The sequence below is a fragment of the Excalfactoria chinensis genome, chromosome 3 (genome assembly GCF_039878825.1).
Source record: "Excalfactoria chinensis isolate bCotChi1 chromosome 3, bCotChi1.hap2, whole genome shotgun sequence".
In the NCBI taxonomy this organism is placed as follows: domain Eukaryota; kingdom Metazoa; phylum Chordata; class Aves; order Galliformes; family Phasianidae; genus Excalfactoria; species Excalfactoria chinensis.
The window spans coordinates 16,273,248-16,290,255 of record NC_092827.1 but is presented as its reverse complement, the minus strand read 5'-3'; the positions used below and the strand labels follow the sequence as shown (position 1 = coordinate 16,290,255).

General features: G+C 42.8%; 2 protein-coding genes across 3 annotated transcripts; one reads left to right on the top strand and one right to left on the bottom strand.

Moving 5' to 3' along the window:
- Window positions 1-432: 432 nt before the first annotated feature.
- Window positions 433-5,960, bottom strand: RNASEH1 (ribonuclease H1). 2 transcript variants are annotated; one of them, XM_072331977.1, is made up of 9 exons: window positions 5,900-5,960; window positions 5,721-5,780; window positions 5,512-5,636; window positions 5,085-5,279; window positions 4,456-4,555; window positions 3,956-4,010; window positions 2,817-2,901; window positions 1,790-1,914; window positions 433-897 (listed from the first exon to the last, which is right to left on the bottom strand). In XM_072331977.1, exons 2-9 carry the CDS (start codon window positions 5,768-5,770, stop codon window positions 811-813), a joined length of 822 nt encoding a protein of 273 aa, XP_072188078.1. In that variant the 5' UTR covers window positions 5,771-5,780; window positions 5,900-5,960; the 3' UTR covers window positions 433-810. The 2 variants fall into 2 exon arrangements, with proteins under 2 accessions (XP_072188078.1, XP_072188077.1); XM_072331976.1 differs by lacking the exon at window positions 5,900-5,960 and having other exon boundaries at window positions 5,721-5,881.
- Window positions 5,961-9,041: 3,081 nt separating this feature from the next.
- RPS7 (ribosomal protein S7) lies at window positions 9,042-16,121 on the top strand. Its single transcript, XM_072332111.1, has 7 exons — window positions 9,042-9,270; window positions 9,864-9,945; window positions 10,368-10,439; window positions 11,921-12,064; window positions 13,656-13,720; window positions 15,238-15,388; window positions 16,006-16,121. Exons 2-7 carry the CDS (start codon window positions 9,871-9,873, stop codon window positions 16,081-16,083), a joined length of 585 nt encoding a protein of 194 aa, XP_072188212.1. The 5' UTR covers window positions 9,042-9,270; window positions 9,864-9,870; the 3' UTR covers window positions 16,084-16,121.
- The last annotated feature ends 887 nt before the right edge of the window (window positions 16,122-17,008 follow it).

Below are 17,008 nucleotides of genomic sequence, written 5' to 3'. Positions count from 1 at the left end.
AAAAAGAACCCTCAATGACTTCTAACTTAAGCACTATTGTTCAGTAGTATTCAGGTGCCTTACAAAACGTTGACAAAGCCAGCGTAGCAAATGTTTCTATGCACAGATACATAGAAAAATAACACTTGCTGAGCAGCAGCTTTTACTCTCTAATTCAAGTGCACATCAGCCATCCCACTAATCTCATCATTACCTAGAAAAAAAATGAAGTCAGATGCTTGACAACGTGGATGATCTCCAGATCTCCCAATTCCATCTCAGATAAAACAGCCGATTATTTTCTTTGGGACATCAGAGAATGCTACTGTCAGAATGCCAAAGCTTATTCATAAACATCTCCATGCTACGTCATTGATCTCTTATCAAATCATCCAACCAACTTCACCCCCCTCAACAATTTGGCACCATTAATACATACTTCTGTACAAAAACAAACAAACAAAAAAATAATTTATTTCATCAGAAGGAAATAAAAGAAAACATAGGATAAAGATTTAGTATCTTTTCTTCTGAAGTCTGTTTTTACAGTGAATTCAAAAGTCTATGGGACTGCTCAAAAACATTGACAGCAGCACTTCAGTCAGATGCAAGAAAAAAGCAAGCAGTTTATCATCAACTAAATACTGACTTGATTGTAAAACAAACAGCATAGATGAAAATGCGTTTTGTCCCCAGAGGTTGGTTATGCATTTAGCACTTTGAGCTAGAAATAAGCAGTTCAAAGTTCAATTCTGAAGCAACAGCAGTTCGAACTGTCACTCGTACATTAGTCCTCCTCCTCCAACTGTAACAGTCTCTAGTCCCCGTATGTCACAACTTTTGTTTGCTAGCACCTTCTCTTGCTAGTCTGTCAGCTTCCTCATTTCCTTGGAAACCAGCGTGACCAGGAATATGCATCTGTTTGGACAAAAGTACAGGAGTGTTACACACGAAAGAAATCCAGAAAAAGAGCACATACATGAAACTTCAGCAATAAAGCCATTGTATTCATAGCATAGTAGCAACTCCTTAGAGGAGCTCACATCAAGTCCTCATGTACTCCTCCCAGTAATGTTTGTAACCTCACTTTGAGGATCAAGAACTGGATTGCCAGATTGTGAAAACCATCTTTTCATAAAGAGGTGCTCAGGAGCACCTAACCCAGCCTTTAAAAAACAAAAAGGCAGAAAACAGCACTAACACTTAGTTGTTAACTCAGATAAAAGAAAAAACCTCTCTGACATTCAGTCTCCAGCTTTTCCCAGAAAGCTATGCCATTAAAACAAATAGCTGTGTAACAACAGCACTCACTTCAATATCCATTTTTACACATTGAAGACCCTTATGTGCTCAGTTTTCTTGGACAAAACACTAAGGCACAGAAAACCAGCGTTAAGTTTACTTGGGGTTATAATCTTAGTTTTCCCAGTTTAAAGGTAGTCTTATGATTAAGTTACACAAAAGAACCAGTATCTTAAAAGCTATGATAACCCTGGAAGTTACAATTCAAAAAGACACTATTATGTTCCAAATTTACACTTCCAGAAACTGAAATAATTATTAGACAGTTTCTGAGTAGTAACAAGAAACAATAAAAAACAAACACGTATTTCAACAGATCAAACAGTGGTTACAAAAGGCGAGCTTACACTGAAGTGTTAACCTCACCTGCTTTAAATAAAACAAGCAGATTCATTGAATTTTAGTCATACAGCTTTATACCCTATTAAATTCATTGCTATGGTCTTACTTGGTAAGAATTTACAGGAGTATTTAGGATGTCATTAGGAAGAAGAAACGAGGTGCTCACCCACTGAATTTCTATGCCTTTTGATAGACTATCAAGTTTCTGAAAATCTTCTTTATTTATCACGCTTCCTCCTGAACTTGTTCTCCAGCCATTTGTTTTCCAGTTTTCAACCCAGCTCGTAATACCTACGCAAAGGGAGCATTGCCATAAGTGGTGCTATGAAAGAACAACTGTTTCACAAGTCTTTCAATATATTAATTCCCTACAAAGTCTCAGGCAAAAACATCACAGAAAATATTCTTATTTAGTCTTCAGGATTAGTTTTCCCATTATTAAAACAGTGGTTTCCTGAACAGATATTTAAAAATTGCAGCTTTATATACACATTAAACACATAATTATGACATGAACTTCAACCGACTGAAGCTAAAGATTTGCTTGATTGTACAAGAAAGTTGAACAAATTTATTCTGAGAAACTGAAGATGCAAAAGCACGGAGGAGTAACAGATGACCACATATTTTAAGATGTTTGTTGGTTAAACAGAACATTTCAGAGAAGGAACACATAAGCAGATCTCTAGAGAACAAAATCTAACATTCTGGCCATCCATATGTGGAAAGCAGGGAAACTCAAACAAAGCTCATGTATGTGTGCAGATAATTTCTCCAATCCAAAATCCAATCCAAGTCAAAACAAAGCAAAATGAAACCAAGTCACTAAACCAACTTCTGAGTACTTTCTTGAGGACTTTCTTAACAGAAGGCCCACAAACAACATTTTTTCCCTAGACTGTGTGTGCCATACTGGATATATTAAGACAGAAATCCTTTACTTACTTCTGTCATTCTTCACCGTTACAGACAATATGTCTCTAACTGTATCTCATACAGACGGAAGGTAATCCTTGCAATATTCTGTAAGTTCTTCACCAAGAAGTCTTGACTAATTGAGTTTTGTTACACGTTCTCTTCCTTATAAGTCTCCACAAACCCCAGTATGTTCTGTGTGCCTTACATAATGACATTGTGTTTGGTGTGTCTCCAAGCGTCTTCAAGAATCAGAAACTCTAAAATAATCAACTTACCATTAATAGTGAACTTGCTGTCAGTGTAGATAATTAACTTCTTGATGTTTTGACTCTTTGCTTGCTCAATTGCTTTGCAGGCTGCCTTAAGAACATTTCAATAGAATCACAGTTCAGCACAGTATTTTGAACACGTAACTAAAATATCAGCAAAGTACCCGATGTTAATACAGAAGAACTACAAAGAATATTACTGTAGTCTCTCCAGCAGCGAGTACAAAGATGCTTTAGAACAGAGATGAATCAGATTGAGCAACTTAAGTTTCCCAAGTGTTAAATAAAGTAAAATCTGTTGTTCAGTTATTCAATTCAGGAGCAGCTCTCTGCCCGTTTGCTCAGCTCTCTAAGGCTCTTTACAGCACATCAGCTTCCAGGCAACTTCTCCATAACTTTGGAGAGTAAAGATTCACATCAGCTCCAATTGGTTGGAACTGCTTCCAATCATTCTTTAGTGGTGCCATAATGATTAGAGAGAGGCAAGTGGCATGGCTTCAACTTCATGCTGAAAAGCTTTCCAGCATCAAGTCTTTCCTCTGACATACCACCATTGCCCCCGCTTGTCCCTCACTGTAAGGAATTCCTTGCAATTTTTAAGCAGGTCAGCTTCCCATCTCATTTTACCTCCAAAGACACAGTGCAGGGAAGCTGCATTATCAGAATTAAGATCAGGTGAGAAGGAAGACTAAATCTGCTATTAAAAGTTTATTTCCAAAGTAAGAAAAGTTACTCCTGGAGTTATTTATTATGTATAGTCAAAGAAAGATGACATTCTGACCCTATCACAGTAAGAAAGTAATTGTCCTCTTAGCCACAATAAAAGTAGCCCTTTTCCTGAAGTCTGAGACACAGACATAAAAAATACAAAGATTTTGAGAACAGGGCTTTCCTAATGCAAAGCAGTTTTAAATATCTGTGTTTGACCTGATGACATCTGGGAATTCTCAAGATGGAGTTATTGCCTATTTGAAAGCAACAAAGAACAACAAAACCTAAAGAAATCAATTTGTCTGAAGTCACAACTCCTGATATTTTGTGTATATCCCTCACAGCTCCATAACTGCCTTCTGAAGGTCAGAGTTGAAACACTTGACCATAACGATGCTTTCTACATGTGGAATTTTAGGACATTTGCTACTTACGTGTATTTCAGCTCTTTGATTAGTTTGCCTTCCAGGAAGCCTTTCACTGATATTTCTATATCCAAAAAACAAACAGTAGTTACTCAAAATTACTAGTGCTGTACACTGACTACACATTAGAACCATAAAGCAGAGGTTATTTTCTTTTTATAAAGAAGGATGAATGGAGATTCAAGGTCTAACTTCCACCCACACAGCACAACCTGCATATCTGGACCCACCATCAACAGACAGCTAATTTTGCTGCCTTTTGTACACATACACACAATTAACTTCCTGCATTCCTTGAATCCACTTCAGCAACTTAAAAACATTATTTTGTATCTTTTTTTTTCCCCCCATATCCTTACTTCCTAGAAAAGCTGATTTCAGTTTTTCCTCAGTTAGTTGTTACTCCAATAGAACTGTCATTAACATGAGTTTCAACAGCAGGGCCTCACATTCAAAAAGAGGCCAGCATCAGCATATCTACCTAAAAAAGAACCCAGTGAATTACTTACAAGGGGTGGCCTGGTCCCCAGTAGACACCTATTCCAGCGCGTGCCCTGTTACGGCCATTACCTGAGCAACAGCCATCCGTATAAACAACTGCAAATTCACCTACAAAAGAATTAGCAAAAGCAGAAATTCAAGGACTCCTTCACAAACATAGGATCTTCAAGCAGAAAGAAACACCTGCTAACAGATTAATGCCTAAACTTCCCTCCCTGGATAGTCCTTCAAAATGCCATCATCTAGAGATATCAATGATTTTAATTAGTAACGCATAACAGCAGAAGCCCCACTGCACCTTCACCCCTACACTGCATCCAAATCAGTCAGGTTCACAAGGAATCTTTGTGCCAAGTTTCATATACTCCATTTAAAAATGATAGACTTGGCCTGGTGTTGTCACACACAGACCTCCCTAAAAACTTTCCAATAATTACATTGTTTTATATGAAAAAGAGAAAGAACTCAAGTGAATGAATGGAATAACTAAAGGACTTGGGCCCGGGTTCGAATCCCCCTGTGGTGCAGGGGGCAGAAGTGCCGCATCGCTACACAGAGGGCTCGAAACCCGGGAGTTGGACTCGATGATCTCTAAGGTCCCTTCCAACTCGCACAATACTATGATACTATGACTTACCCATATATGAAAACTTATCTTCACTGACTATTGGTGTAGAGTGCCCTTCATCGTGCTTTGCACGCTTTACAGTATGTTCTTCATTGGCAGGCTGTTCATACGGCCTTTTGCATGCATTGCAGCACAAGACATCTGTCCCCGGCTCCTCTCTCTGGCTAGCATCTTCCTGCGTTACAGTTGAAGCTCCAGGTGTCTCTTCCAAAAACAGAAAGGAAGAAAGTTCAGCTACGTACACAAGGTCAAGTTTTATCCAAAATAAACCCTAGAAGAAACGTGTAGATGGAGAAAGCTTTTCAAGGTAAGAGAAACAGCCATCGGACTCGATGATCCTTACGGGCCCCTTCCATCTCGGGATATCCTGTGATGCCCTGCAGCACATGATGGGCTACACTGGGCACCCGCCGCCCCGCGCTGAGCACACGCTTACCTGCGGGAGCGGACTGCTGCCCACCCGGCGGCCCGGCGCCCACGAAGTCCCAGGCTTCTTTCTCGGTGGCGAACTTCTTGAAGCTGGCGGAAGGAAACCTGTTCACCTGCTGCTGGCACTCCGCCCTGCAACACAGCGGGCGGGGAGTGAGACCGGCCCGGCGCAATTTCCAGAGCAGCCCTGGCGGCGAGGCCGCGCTCGGGCCTTACCAGGTACGGTAGACACCCGTCTGCCGGCCCTTGCGCACCGCGTAGAACATGCCGCCGCCCCTGGAGACAAAACAGGAGTGGCTGAGGAGCGCGACGAGCCACCGCAACATAGCGCAGCCCCGCCGCCATCCGCACCCCCCGCCCCGCCCCGCGGCCCCTGCCCCGGGCAGGCTGCACACCCGACGCCGCCGCTCGGCACTGCGCAGCCGTCCGCACATGCGCCGTAGCGGCCGCACCCGCTCCCCCGTTCTGCGCATGCTACGGGTCGCTATTGGGGTCAAACTTATTGGGAAGTGGGGCATAGGATATTGGACTGTGCAGGGGAAAGCTTAGAGGGATCTCACAGTGTCCTGAATGAGGATGCAGAGAGAACAGAGCTGGACTCGTTTCAGAGGTGCCCAGTGCCAGGACAAGAGGCAGTGGATACAGATTGGAACGCAGGAGGTCTGTGCCGTGCAGATGACAGAGCTGCCAAGAGGCTGTGGGGTCTCCTTGGGGATCTTCAGAAGCTGCCTGGACCTGATGCTGTGCACCCTGCTGTGTGTTCCTGCTGGGGCAGAGGTTAGGCCTGATGGGCCTAGCGGGCCCTGCCAACCTCTGCTGGTCTGTGATAACACAAGCGTCCACTTGGAAAAAGGTGTTTGTAGCATTGAAGATGTTTTTGCAGAGAATCACACCATCTTTTCTGCCTGATTAAATCTCTGTATTGGACCCTTCCTCCAAAAATAATAGCTTGGTAGTATGCTCTGCTTGTAAGTAAAATCCCATGCAGCTGTGTGGAAGATCAGAGCCTCGGCTAGGGGGAAAGAAAAAGAAAACGTAATAATAATAATAATTAGGAAAAAATAAAAGCTCGCTGATACTTCCTTGCATCAGTGATTAAAAGAGGCTGGCCTCCACACTCTGCCCCCCACACCTCAGATATTTATAGACCTGGATCAGGTCCTCTCTCAGTCTTCTTTTCTCAAGGCTAAACAGACCCAGCTCACTTAGCCTTTCTTCATAGGGGAGATGCTCCGGGCCCTTCTTTGTGGCCCATAACTGGACACAGTGCTCCAGATGAAGCCTTACCAGGGCAGAGTGGCAGAGTAGAGGGGGAGGATCACCTCCCTCAGCCTGCTGGCCATGCTCTTTTTAACGCACCCCAGTATGCCATTGGCCTTTTTGGCCTCAAGAACACACTGCTGGCTCATGACCCTTGGGGAACACCACTAGTTACAGGCCTCCAAAAGGACTCTGCACCACCAATGATGACCCTCTGTGCTCTGCCAGTCAGCCAGTTCTCAACCCACCTCACTGTCCACTCATCTATCCCACACTTCCTCAGCTTTGTTATTAGGATTTTGTGGGAGATGGTATCAAATGCCTTATATCTTCCTATCTACCCCTTCTTCCTCTTGTAAGAGATTTCTCAGTGTAATCTGACTGTGGACTGCTGGAACGCTGAGACAATCACTTGTTATCTTTCTTTTTCTGCTCTTCAATCAGATCCTCATCTTTGCTGTTCATATTATTTCACATCTTTACAAATACTAATCCTGAATTAATTGGGCACTTTTTCCCATTCTGTGAATTCATGAAAGGAATAAAGACTGCAAGGAAAAATGGTAGCTGAGCAATCTGATTTTCTGACTATTATAAGTTTAGCAAAAAGCTTACAAATAGTAGAAAATATGATAGGCTGTCTTTTGCAGATGCTTTGGATGATTAGAGTGGGGTGATTCTTGGCAATGTTTTGTTTACAACTGGAGCTCATCACTCCACTACCAGAATTTACTTAAGTAATAGATGATATAGTGATAGTGAAAGTGATATTACAAGTTAAAATTGTCTGTTGATAGGGTTATTTGTGGAATCTGAGCATTGAACTAAAGCTCTGACCCACACTCCTGTGTCACACACCTACACCAGTGTGGGACTTTCCCTTGGTCGTGAACCTGTCTAAATTCACCAACAGGGAACTGTTGTGAGTGGGATCACACTTGGGGTACTCAGATCCCATAATGTAGGTCTCAACTTCCTTTCAGGTGCACAGCCAGGCACTTACACATGAATCAACATGTAAGTCAAGAGCAGACTGTAGTTTGTTTGAAACAGACCTTTCTCAAGTGGATGTTGTGGGAGTGTGCTAAGAGATATCTCTGGATCAGATATCCTGTCCTTATAGGTGATTTCAGCTTGCCAGACATTAACTGGGAATACCACACAGTTCAGACAAATAAGTCCAGGAGATTCCTATATCTTACTGATACAGGTAAGAAGGCAGCCAACTAGGAAAGCTACACTCCTAGATCTGTTGCTTGTAAGCACAGAAGGTCTTGTGGATGATTGCGGCTTTATTTCATGGCATTATTGACCATGAAGTAGTTTAGCCTAAAATCTATGGCAATGGGTGGAAAAACTGTCACCACAGCAGACTTCAGGCTGCTCAGGGAACTGGTTAGCAAGGTCCCCAGGGAAACTGCTTTTGAAGGCATTGGGGTTCGGGAATGCTGGTCTTTTTTAAGTACTACCTGTTAAGAGCATGGGCACAGGCAATTTCAAAGTATCAGAACTCATGCAGGTGGGCCAAAAAGCTGGCTTGGCTGAGCAGGGATCTTGTTCTGGAGCTTAGGTGGGAAAAGAATGTGCATGGCCGCAGGAAGCAAAGTCAAGTGACACGGGAAGACCACAGAGATGCTGTTTGTGGGGAGAAAAACCAGCTGATACCATGGGAAGGTCAAACTGGGTGTTAGGAAAAGGTTCATCACCAGAGAGGATGTTGGGCATGGAAGAGGCTTCCCAGGGCAGCAGGCACAGCCCCAAGCCTGTTTATGGAGCATCTGGGCACCACTTTCAGACACAGGGTTAGAATTTTTGGTGGTCCCGTGTGGAACCAGGAGGTGGATTCAGTGATGTTTGTGGGTCTTTCTGAACTCAGGGTATTCTGTGGTTCTGTTTTCAGCAACCTGCAACTGAAACGTAGTAGTGCTGCCTTTGTGTGAATATATGAACGGGGTTCCAGCGATGAGAGAACACAGAGCCTCATATCCTGAGGTAGCACCTGAACGCAGCAGACAACACACACGTTATCCACAAGGATACCCTCCCTGGGCTGAGGGCTGCACATCATTTAGGCTGTGGATGCCCCATCCCTGGCGGTGTTCAGGGCCAAGTTAGATGGTCTAGTATTAAAAGTGAAGGTTGGTGGCCCCGCATGTAGCGTGGGGGTTGTTTATTGAGGTTTGGAGGTCGGAGATTGATGATGACTGAGCTCCCTTGCATCCAGGCCCGTCCCGCGATCCATTCCGCTCCCAACCCTGCCCCCCCTCGCTGCCCAGCAGCTGATGATGACCTCATCCACATGCGCCACGCCAGTACTTGGAGAGAGCCCTTTGCGGCGTCACGGCGCCGTAAGCCATCCAGAATCTGCAAGGCGCGGAACGATTCGCTCTGCCCTACTTCCTGCTTCGGCTTCACCTCGCGGTGGGCGTTACGCGCGCTTTCCCGGGCCGCGATCTGAGGCGCTCTCGCGAGAGCTCTCCCTCTTCCTAGGCCGGCGCTGAGCGAGGTAGGAGCTCGGGCCTCTCTCGGGCCTGGGCGCCGGTGGTTGTTTTCACCCTGCCGCCGGGGCAATACGGCGCAGGCTGCCGAGTGGCGCGTCCCGGGGCCCCGTCGGAGGGGGATGTTTCGGATTACCGCCTGCCTGCGGCCCGATGGTCGCGGGGTTCTCGGATCTGAGGGAAGGGAACTGGCGGGGTTCTCCGCCTCCCTGCTCTGGTCGCGCCCTGGAGGAGGCCGTGACGGCGGAGCGGCGGGCCGCGGGGCTGGAGCGGGGGGCTGGGGCTGAGGTGCGGATCCTCGGTGCCGGGAAGGGCGCTCTGCTCGGCGGCACGTGGGCTCCGTGAGCGGTCGGTCCGCTGCTGGGATCTTGCTGGGGCGTAGAGCACACGCGGGGTGCCGCGGCGGGCCGACCCCTTCTTACCTGTCCGGTTTTGGTCTTGCAGCGGTCAGCTTACCCTGCTGTATTGTGCGGGGTTAGCACAGCCCCTGAGGTTGTCCTTGATTTCATCTTAAAGCATGTAGCTGAAACCCAGTACGTTACTGTACTTGTAGCGGTGGACACGTTCCCAGTGGCAATTGAGACGTTCTTTTGCATTGCAGAAAGGCCATGTTCAGCTCAAGTGCAAAGATTGTGAAGCCTAATGGTGAAAAGCCAGATGAGTTCGAGTCTGGTATATCCCAGGTATGTGCGTTTTCCTTCTGTTGTTCAGTAACCCGGTACGGACTGTCAAATTAGTGTTTTGACAACTCTTGAAAGCTTAAACTTTAAGGCTGATACTTTCTAAATGCATTTCTTCTCTTACTACCCTGACTGTTAGTCTGCCTTGTGTTCTTGGAATCATGGGGTCTTGTAGAATGGCTTGGGTTGAAGGGGACCTTAAAGCCCGTTCTGTTCCACCCCCCTGCCAGGGGCAGGGTTGTCATCCACTAGATCACGTTTCCCACCAGTTGAGTGTTGTTGCATATGTCAGCGTGGCCTGCAGGGAAAGAATATTTGGCTTAAAAAATATATTCCTCCTCTGTGTCACTGTGATTGCACTTTATTCTCAAGGGTTATTTATCAATTGAACTGAATGGATTTTTCTGCAACTTTGTTTTCTCTAGGCTCTCCTGGAGTTGGAGATGAACTCCGACTTAAAGGCTCAGCTGCGGGAGTTGAACATCACAGCAGCTAAGGTAGGCTAGGTGTTCTTGGCAAAGGATTGCTTAGCAGCTTGCTCTCTGTGTTCATTTTTGCAGATGTTATCATGTTGGTTGAATGGTGCTTTTTGTTGTACGTGGCCTATGGTTGTTTTACTATGTGCTGTTGTATTATATCTTCTCATATTTGCTATCAATACAGAGCATTTTGTAATAGCTTCTTGTTTAGGAGTTGGTTTGAAAAGTCACTAGAACTTAAAACGTCAAACTGTCATTCAAGTAAGCATGTTTAGAATGAGTAATTGGTGTTGTGTTTCTGCAACCTGGACTTGTGGTCTGAAACTGGCTTTTCTGTGTAGATATTTGCTTAGTAGATATGTTTGATATATCTCATGTTGGTCAGGGGCATAAACAGTAATAATTCTGGTAAAGTTAGCTTGTAGTAAATGCTGTTTTAGACAACAAACAATAGATCAGTGGTGGGTCATTGAAGTAGACTGACTTGATGATGTGATATGGGTTGGTTTTGTTTAAAGTTTACTTTGTAGAGCCAACTGAATCCCTAGAGTAGGAAGAAAATCTATAGAATTTGTCACGCAAGGAGACTGGGTGGGACTTCTGAAGCTGATTGCTGTAGCCAGAGTTAGGCAGGCTGCTTTTTTGTTCTTACCCAAGCCCACTGACGTATACGTAGGTGCAAAGGCAGAAAGATCACAGAGTTGAGTTAGGGCGTGAGAATGCAGGGGTCAGCTTGGTATCTAAGTTCACTTGATCGAAGGGGCCCTTCAGAAGAGCTGGTCTGCTGCTGAAGTACAGTGCGTACTATCTATAGTGTGTTAATTTACCAAGCCTGCTGTAGCTATGTGGTGTTACTTATGGTGATACTTTGTGGGCATTTGAATTAACTTATGTGGGAGCATAGCTGATGAAACACTACTCAGCTTTCTGCTCTGTTGGAGAATGAGCATTTCCTATGAACCTAACCACAGGGGTAAATGCCTTGTAAACTTCTGCAATTTCCTTACATTTTGAATAACTGCTGAATTAAAGAAAAAAACAAACAAGGAGAAGAAGAATCTGTAGGTATGATGGAAGCCTGTTTATTGGAGGTGAAGAGGAAGTGTTTTGAGTGGTGATGCAGGCTTTGGCAAATAGTGGATAGAAGGTGATTGCCATGAAGTGGTTACTCAAAACACAGCAGTTATTGCTGTAATCTTTGTCTGCATTAGAAACTTGGTATCAGCATGTGAGTAACGTTTCAGGTGTGATGGTAAGCATTCAGTATGGTTAGGATTCTCATTTTGTTTTGCTGTAATGCATATTCTTAGAACAAATGCTCTGACAGAGGTTTTTCTGTTTAATTCTTGCTCATAAATGTGTTAAAATAGGTACCTCCTGGTGCTCATTTCTTAGAAAGTTGTAAGCAAGGATGTCAAATGTCCATGTTCAGGGTATTGATCAAAGTGCATGTTTCTTCTCAATCCCTAGATGATGTTTAGTTTCTACTTCTGTTTCAGGAAATTGAAGTAGGTGGTGGCAGGAAAGCCATCATTATCTTCGTACCAGTTCCTCAGCTGAAATCTTTCCAGAAGATTCAGGTGCGGCTAGTTCGAGAGCTGGAGAAGAAATTCAGTGGAAAGCATGTGGTGTTCATTGCTCAGGTAAAACACTTGGAAGTCATGGGAGTATTGATTTGAAGGGATCCCTAGAGATGATGTAGTCCAGTCTCCTGCATGAGGCAGGACTGTTACCAGTGTTAGGTCAGGTGAGCCATGGTTTTGTCTAGGGGAGTCTTGAAAACATCCGAAGACTGAGATTCCACAGTGTCTCTGGATAGTCTCTTGTACCGTTCCACTACACTTCTTGTTTTGTCCGTTCAAGATAACAGCAATACTGTGTGTATTTCTTGTACCAGCAGTATGTAGTGTAGTCCCTCTGTGGATGTAAACTGAAATGATTGCAGCTAACAACCAAGGCTGTGTAAACTTTTTTTTGTGAGATGTGAAGTTTTTTTGAGGAAGGTGGCATAACTTTCTTGTTCTGGCCTCTTTTACTCCTTTCGAAGTTTGAGAAGCAAAGCTTGAAAATGGGGCTAATACTAAGGGTAGCCTTACTACATTTACATAAGCTAAGCACTTAACATTCAGGTTAATGGGGGAGAAAGAAGATCTGAATCTAGTGACTTAATCACAGTTCTGAATTTAGGGAAGAAGCTATGCCACAAAAGATGATGGATGGATCTGTGGGAAGTGCTAAGGGGAAAACAGACTTAGAAGTCTGTTTGCAGGGTGGACAGTTAACTACTTTCTAGGCTGCACCTCTTCAGCAAAAATTGTTTGTAATGTAATTTTAAGACAGTCAGATTACCTTACCCTGAATCTTTGCAAGAAGTCTATTTCTGATGGAGTGCTTCTGGCTCACTGTCATCGTAGTAATCTGTATTGTAAAAGGCAGTGTGCAGTTCTGCTGAAAGTGTAATGTTTTTGAATGTGACACAACTGTGTGGGTTATAGTACCATCCCATGAATACAGTCTTGGAGAAGCTGTAATGTGTTGGTGGAAAACACTACAGGTGGCTTCAATTCAGGGTTTTAATATATCTACTCTTGAAGATAGAGTATTAGAAAATAACTTTTAGTAACCTCTTATAATTATCTGTAGGTGCTGCTCTTGGATCAGAATGCTTTTAAATCAGGGGACTGTATATTATATATATCTCATAATTCATACTAGTGCTTCTGTCTAAGATGTCCTCTACCTTTATGTGGCGTTTAGGTAGTGTGTAGTTTGAAGCAGGAGGAGTAACGTCAGCCCAGGAGAAACCTTCTGTTCCCCAGCTAAAAAATAGAATCACAGAATCACAGGGGTTGGAAGGGACTTCTAGAAATGGTCTAGTCCAATCCCCCAGCTAAAGTAGGTTCCCTAGAGTAGGCTGCAGCATGTTTAGATTACTAATGTTTTGTCATAAGCTACCCTTGCTGTGTTCACGGGAGGTGGGGGTAATGAAATATGAACCTTTTATTTCAGAGCACTCAAATGATTTCTCATGTATTGATGAGGAATAAAGCAATACCTGTATTTCAGTAAGTAATAACAGTTTCTAATGCTAGTGTAGCCTTGGGCGTGTCTAAGTGTCCATTTTTTTGGTGATTCACACCTCTTATTTCTTTTAAAAAACCAAGCAAGCAGAGCACGGTAGTGTAAATGCTGCATACTATGACATTGCATCCTTTTTTATTTTTTTTTTAACAGAGAAGGATTCTGCCCAAACCAACGAGAAAAAGCCGCACAAAAAACAAGCAAAAACGTCCCAGGAGGTAAGTAAATTAGATGTCGGGATGTCAGCCTCATTCAGAGCTTGGTAGATCATTCAAGTAACATATAGTTGAATTTATTCCTTTTTTTTTTTTTTTTTTTTTCTCCTTGAGAAATGACTTAAATGATTGGATGGTCTCATCCTTCCTCTTACTGCTTAATAATGCTGAAGTAGTATTTGCCACTTCACTGTTGTATTTCTTAGAAAACAAATAAAACCCTAATCTGTACTTGTCAGTAAAGCTCTAGCCAGTTTGTAGCTAGCAGTAGTGACTTCAGAATAGTGACTTCAGTGACCTGTCCAGCTGCCTCTGTTAGCACAGGGTGCTGATGAGAATTTTTATGACTTCCTGAGGTATTGCTATATAGACAGTGCTAATGTGTCAGTGCCTTGTCTGTGCTGTATCTGTATCTTACTTACATTTAGCCCAGGTAGCGTGATCCTGTAACTTCTTTCATTCTTGGTGTTATGCTTTTGTCCTGCCTAAATTGTGTCTTGAGGTTTTCAGGCAAAGATTTTAAAGTTGCAATTTCATATTAGCTAACTTACCTGTAGTCCTGCCCTTGGAAGAATTTGCCTCTGTTACCTTATAACTTGTGTTGCACCATGGCTAGAGAAGTTGTATCCTTCTACCCAATCAGCAATACTTCTGTACTTAGCAAGAGGGAAGGAGAGTGTGCAGGGACTGTCCTTTCATGGCCTGATGCTAGGTCAGACTAATAGGGTAGTAAAACTATGATAGATGTATTGCAAATTACAGAAACTTGATGGATGTATGTCTTGTCATATCTACGCTAATTTTTGCAAGTTTGAAATGCGGTTGTAGACAGGTCTTTGTTATTAGTGATACTGCCTTGAAAACACAGGTAGGAAAGCTTGTAATTTTATTATTAGCCATCTACTCATAAACAAAATGAACTGGATTCATTTTTCTAATTTTGGTTTCTTTTAGACAGTTCAAGGGCAAGAACACAAGTGTAGTCCATATTTTCTAAGCAAGGGCTAAACTCACCAAGTAGACTTTTCCCACAGTACACTGTAAACCACTCAGATTTAGGAAGATGGAGAAAGCCGTGTTTTCAAAACTCTCCTATGAATGTGTTCTGTGTAGTTTATATACTTGCACACTTAGATTCTTCTGGTGAATGTCTGGCAAAATTGCAAGTGGGACAACTTAGTTCTGAAGTACATAAAATAGTCCTTAGATGTGTAGAGTTAGACTGCTTCAGTGTTGTTTGGAAGAGCAGTATATGATCTCGTAGGTCAAAAACCTGTCTACTTATTTTTTCCTCATGCACTTGTTAAGGCCTGCACAGCTTGCAGAAGTTAAACTTCTGTTTTTTCCTATGACCTGTGAAGAGATGGAATTGCAGTGTTTACCAAACAAATGAAGCACTTCACTGAAGTTTCAGTGGAGGCATAGTAGGGAAGGTTGAAGCCTTGTTTGACTAGAAAATTTAGCAGACAAGAAAATTTGGCCGAAGGATGTGTTTTAATGATACAAATGTGGCATTTCAGCCGTACGCTTACTGCAGTGCACGATGCCATTCTTGAAGATCTGGTCTTCCCAAGTGAAATTGTGGGCAAGAGAATCCGCGTAAAACTGGATGGCAGCAGGCTTATAAAAGTCCATTTGGACAAAGCACAACAGAATAATGTTGAACACAAGGTAAACAAATTTACGTTACTTTGTAGGATGGGATGGCATTCTGATTTGGCTAACTTTATTAAGTAATACAGCAAAAGGCTGCTTTAGGGCTAGTGGCAATGGAGATGTTCTTGTTAGCGGCATTGGAATAAGATGCTAAAGATTTGGCAAAGCAGTTTTCAACTGAAGGTCTAGCTCAGCTTGCCAAAACCTGATTTCAGAGTAGCTATATTAGCTTCATTATGGGGGGGGTTTGTTTTAGAGAGTCCAGTTTTCATCTTTAACAGATTTGTTTTGTATGACCTGAAGCTCCCAATCACTTTGCGTTTTTGTTTTGTTGTTTTTTGTTTATGTGGGAATTCATTTAGGGTAACTTAATTTATTGATTATATGTTATAATAATTATTATTCCATTGATTCCAAATCAAAGAGACTGTAAATATTTTTAGAGAATGTTATGTTCTATTTAAATGCTCAGTAATCTTAATCTGAAAATAGAAATAGAGAAAGAAATTAATCAGCCTGTGAATCACTTCATAGCGATGGTACAGTGGGCAAAAAAGATGTATCTGAACTATGTTAACATTGATTTTATCTTTCTATACAGTGTATATAAACATGATTGTCTGTCTTCACAGGTGGAAACATTTTCTGGTGTCTACAAGAAGCTCACAGGCAAAGATGTGGTGTTTGAGTTTCCAGAATTCCAGCTGTAAAGTATAAAAGATGGCTGAATAAACAACTGTTCATATAACGGAGTAATCTCATTTAAAGTTCCGTGAACCTAGGTGGGAATCAACTGGTTCATGGGACTTCTCTACTTTCAGAATGAGTGGCATTTGTGTACCAAAGTACTAAGTACTGTGTACTTAGGTGCCAGTGCTTTCTCAAGGCCTTATTAGGTTATTTGTGACACTGTCAAAGCCCTACTGTGGGGGAAAGAGTGTAGTCTGCACAGAGAATCAGTTTAGAAAAGCATCAAGAAAAATGTTGATATTTGCTTTTTTGGAGAGAATTTGAAGGCTTACGTTAGAGTAGCTGTACTCCTGAGTTTTGCATGTAAGACTGTCAGTAGGAGATTCATGTGTTCCTGATGTTAGTAGCGTTCTACAAAGCAGGTGTTGACCTTTGAAACATAAAGCAACGACATACTTGAAAAAGGAGTCTGATATTTTGCGAAATGTTTGGGAAGACAGAGATTGAATTCGAGGTAACTTCTGTGCTTATTAAGTGGCAGAACTATGTTACTGGCTCTTAGCTAAAAGCAATTCTTGAGGCTTCCCGTTCCCAGAAGAATAAAATGGGAAGACATTTTCGTTTCTGAGGGATCGACCATCTTGCTGGCTGCAAATTACAGTTTTATAGTAGTTGATCTTGCTTTCAGAAGTCATGGATTTTTGTTTCCATGTATTAGCAAGTATGTGTATTAGTATTGGAGTAACTTAGGTAGGCAGGCCATCTCTAATAACTTAAGGCAGGGATAGACAGGCTATGGTGAAGAAGGGCCTTCTGGAATGGTATCTCTGTATGGTGTTCTACCATAATTCCATATATCCTTGGCCATATGGGAAGAGGTGTGGAAGGACTAGCTGTATGAGGGCAGCTGTGACAGTGCTTCAAAAGCCGTGCATAGTTGGCATC

Excerpts from the sequence above, each read along its gene's own strand:
- RPS7 (XM_072332111.1), top strand. The coding sequence starts at position 9,871 with ATGTTCAGCTCAAGTGCAAAGATTGTGAAGCCTAATGGTGAAAAGCCA. Across the intron at positions 9,946-10,367 it reads TCGAGTCTGGTATATCCCAG|GCTCTCCTGGAGTTGGAGAT; the intron begins GTATGTGCGTTT and ends TGTTTTCTCTAG. Across the intron at positions 10,440-11,920 it reads TGAACATCACAGCAGCTAAG|GAAATTGAAGTAGGTGGTGG; the intron begins GTAGGCTAGGTG and ends CTTCTGTTTCAG.
- RNASEH1 (XM_072331976.1), bottom strand. The coding sequence starts at position 5,830 with ATGTTGCGGTGGCTCGTCGCGCTCCTCAGCCACTCCTGTTTTGTCTCC. Across the intron at positions 1,915-2,816 it reads CAGCAAGTTCACTATTAATG|GTATTACGAGCTGGGTTGAA; the intron begins GTAAGTTGATTA and ends CCCTTTGCGTAG. Across the intron at positions 898-1,789 it reads AAGGCATAGAAATTCAGTGG|ATGCATATTCCTGGTCACGC; the intron begins GTGAGCACCTCG and ends TTGTCCAAACAG.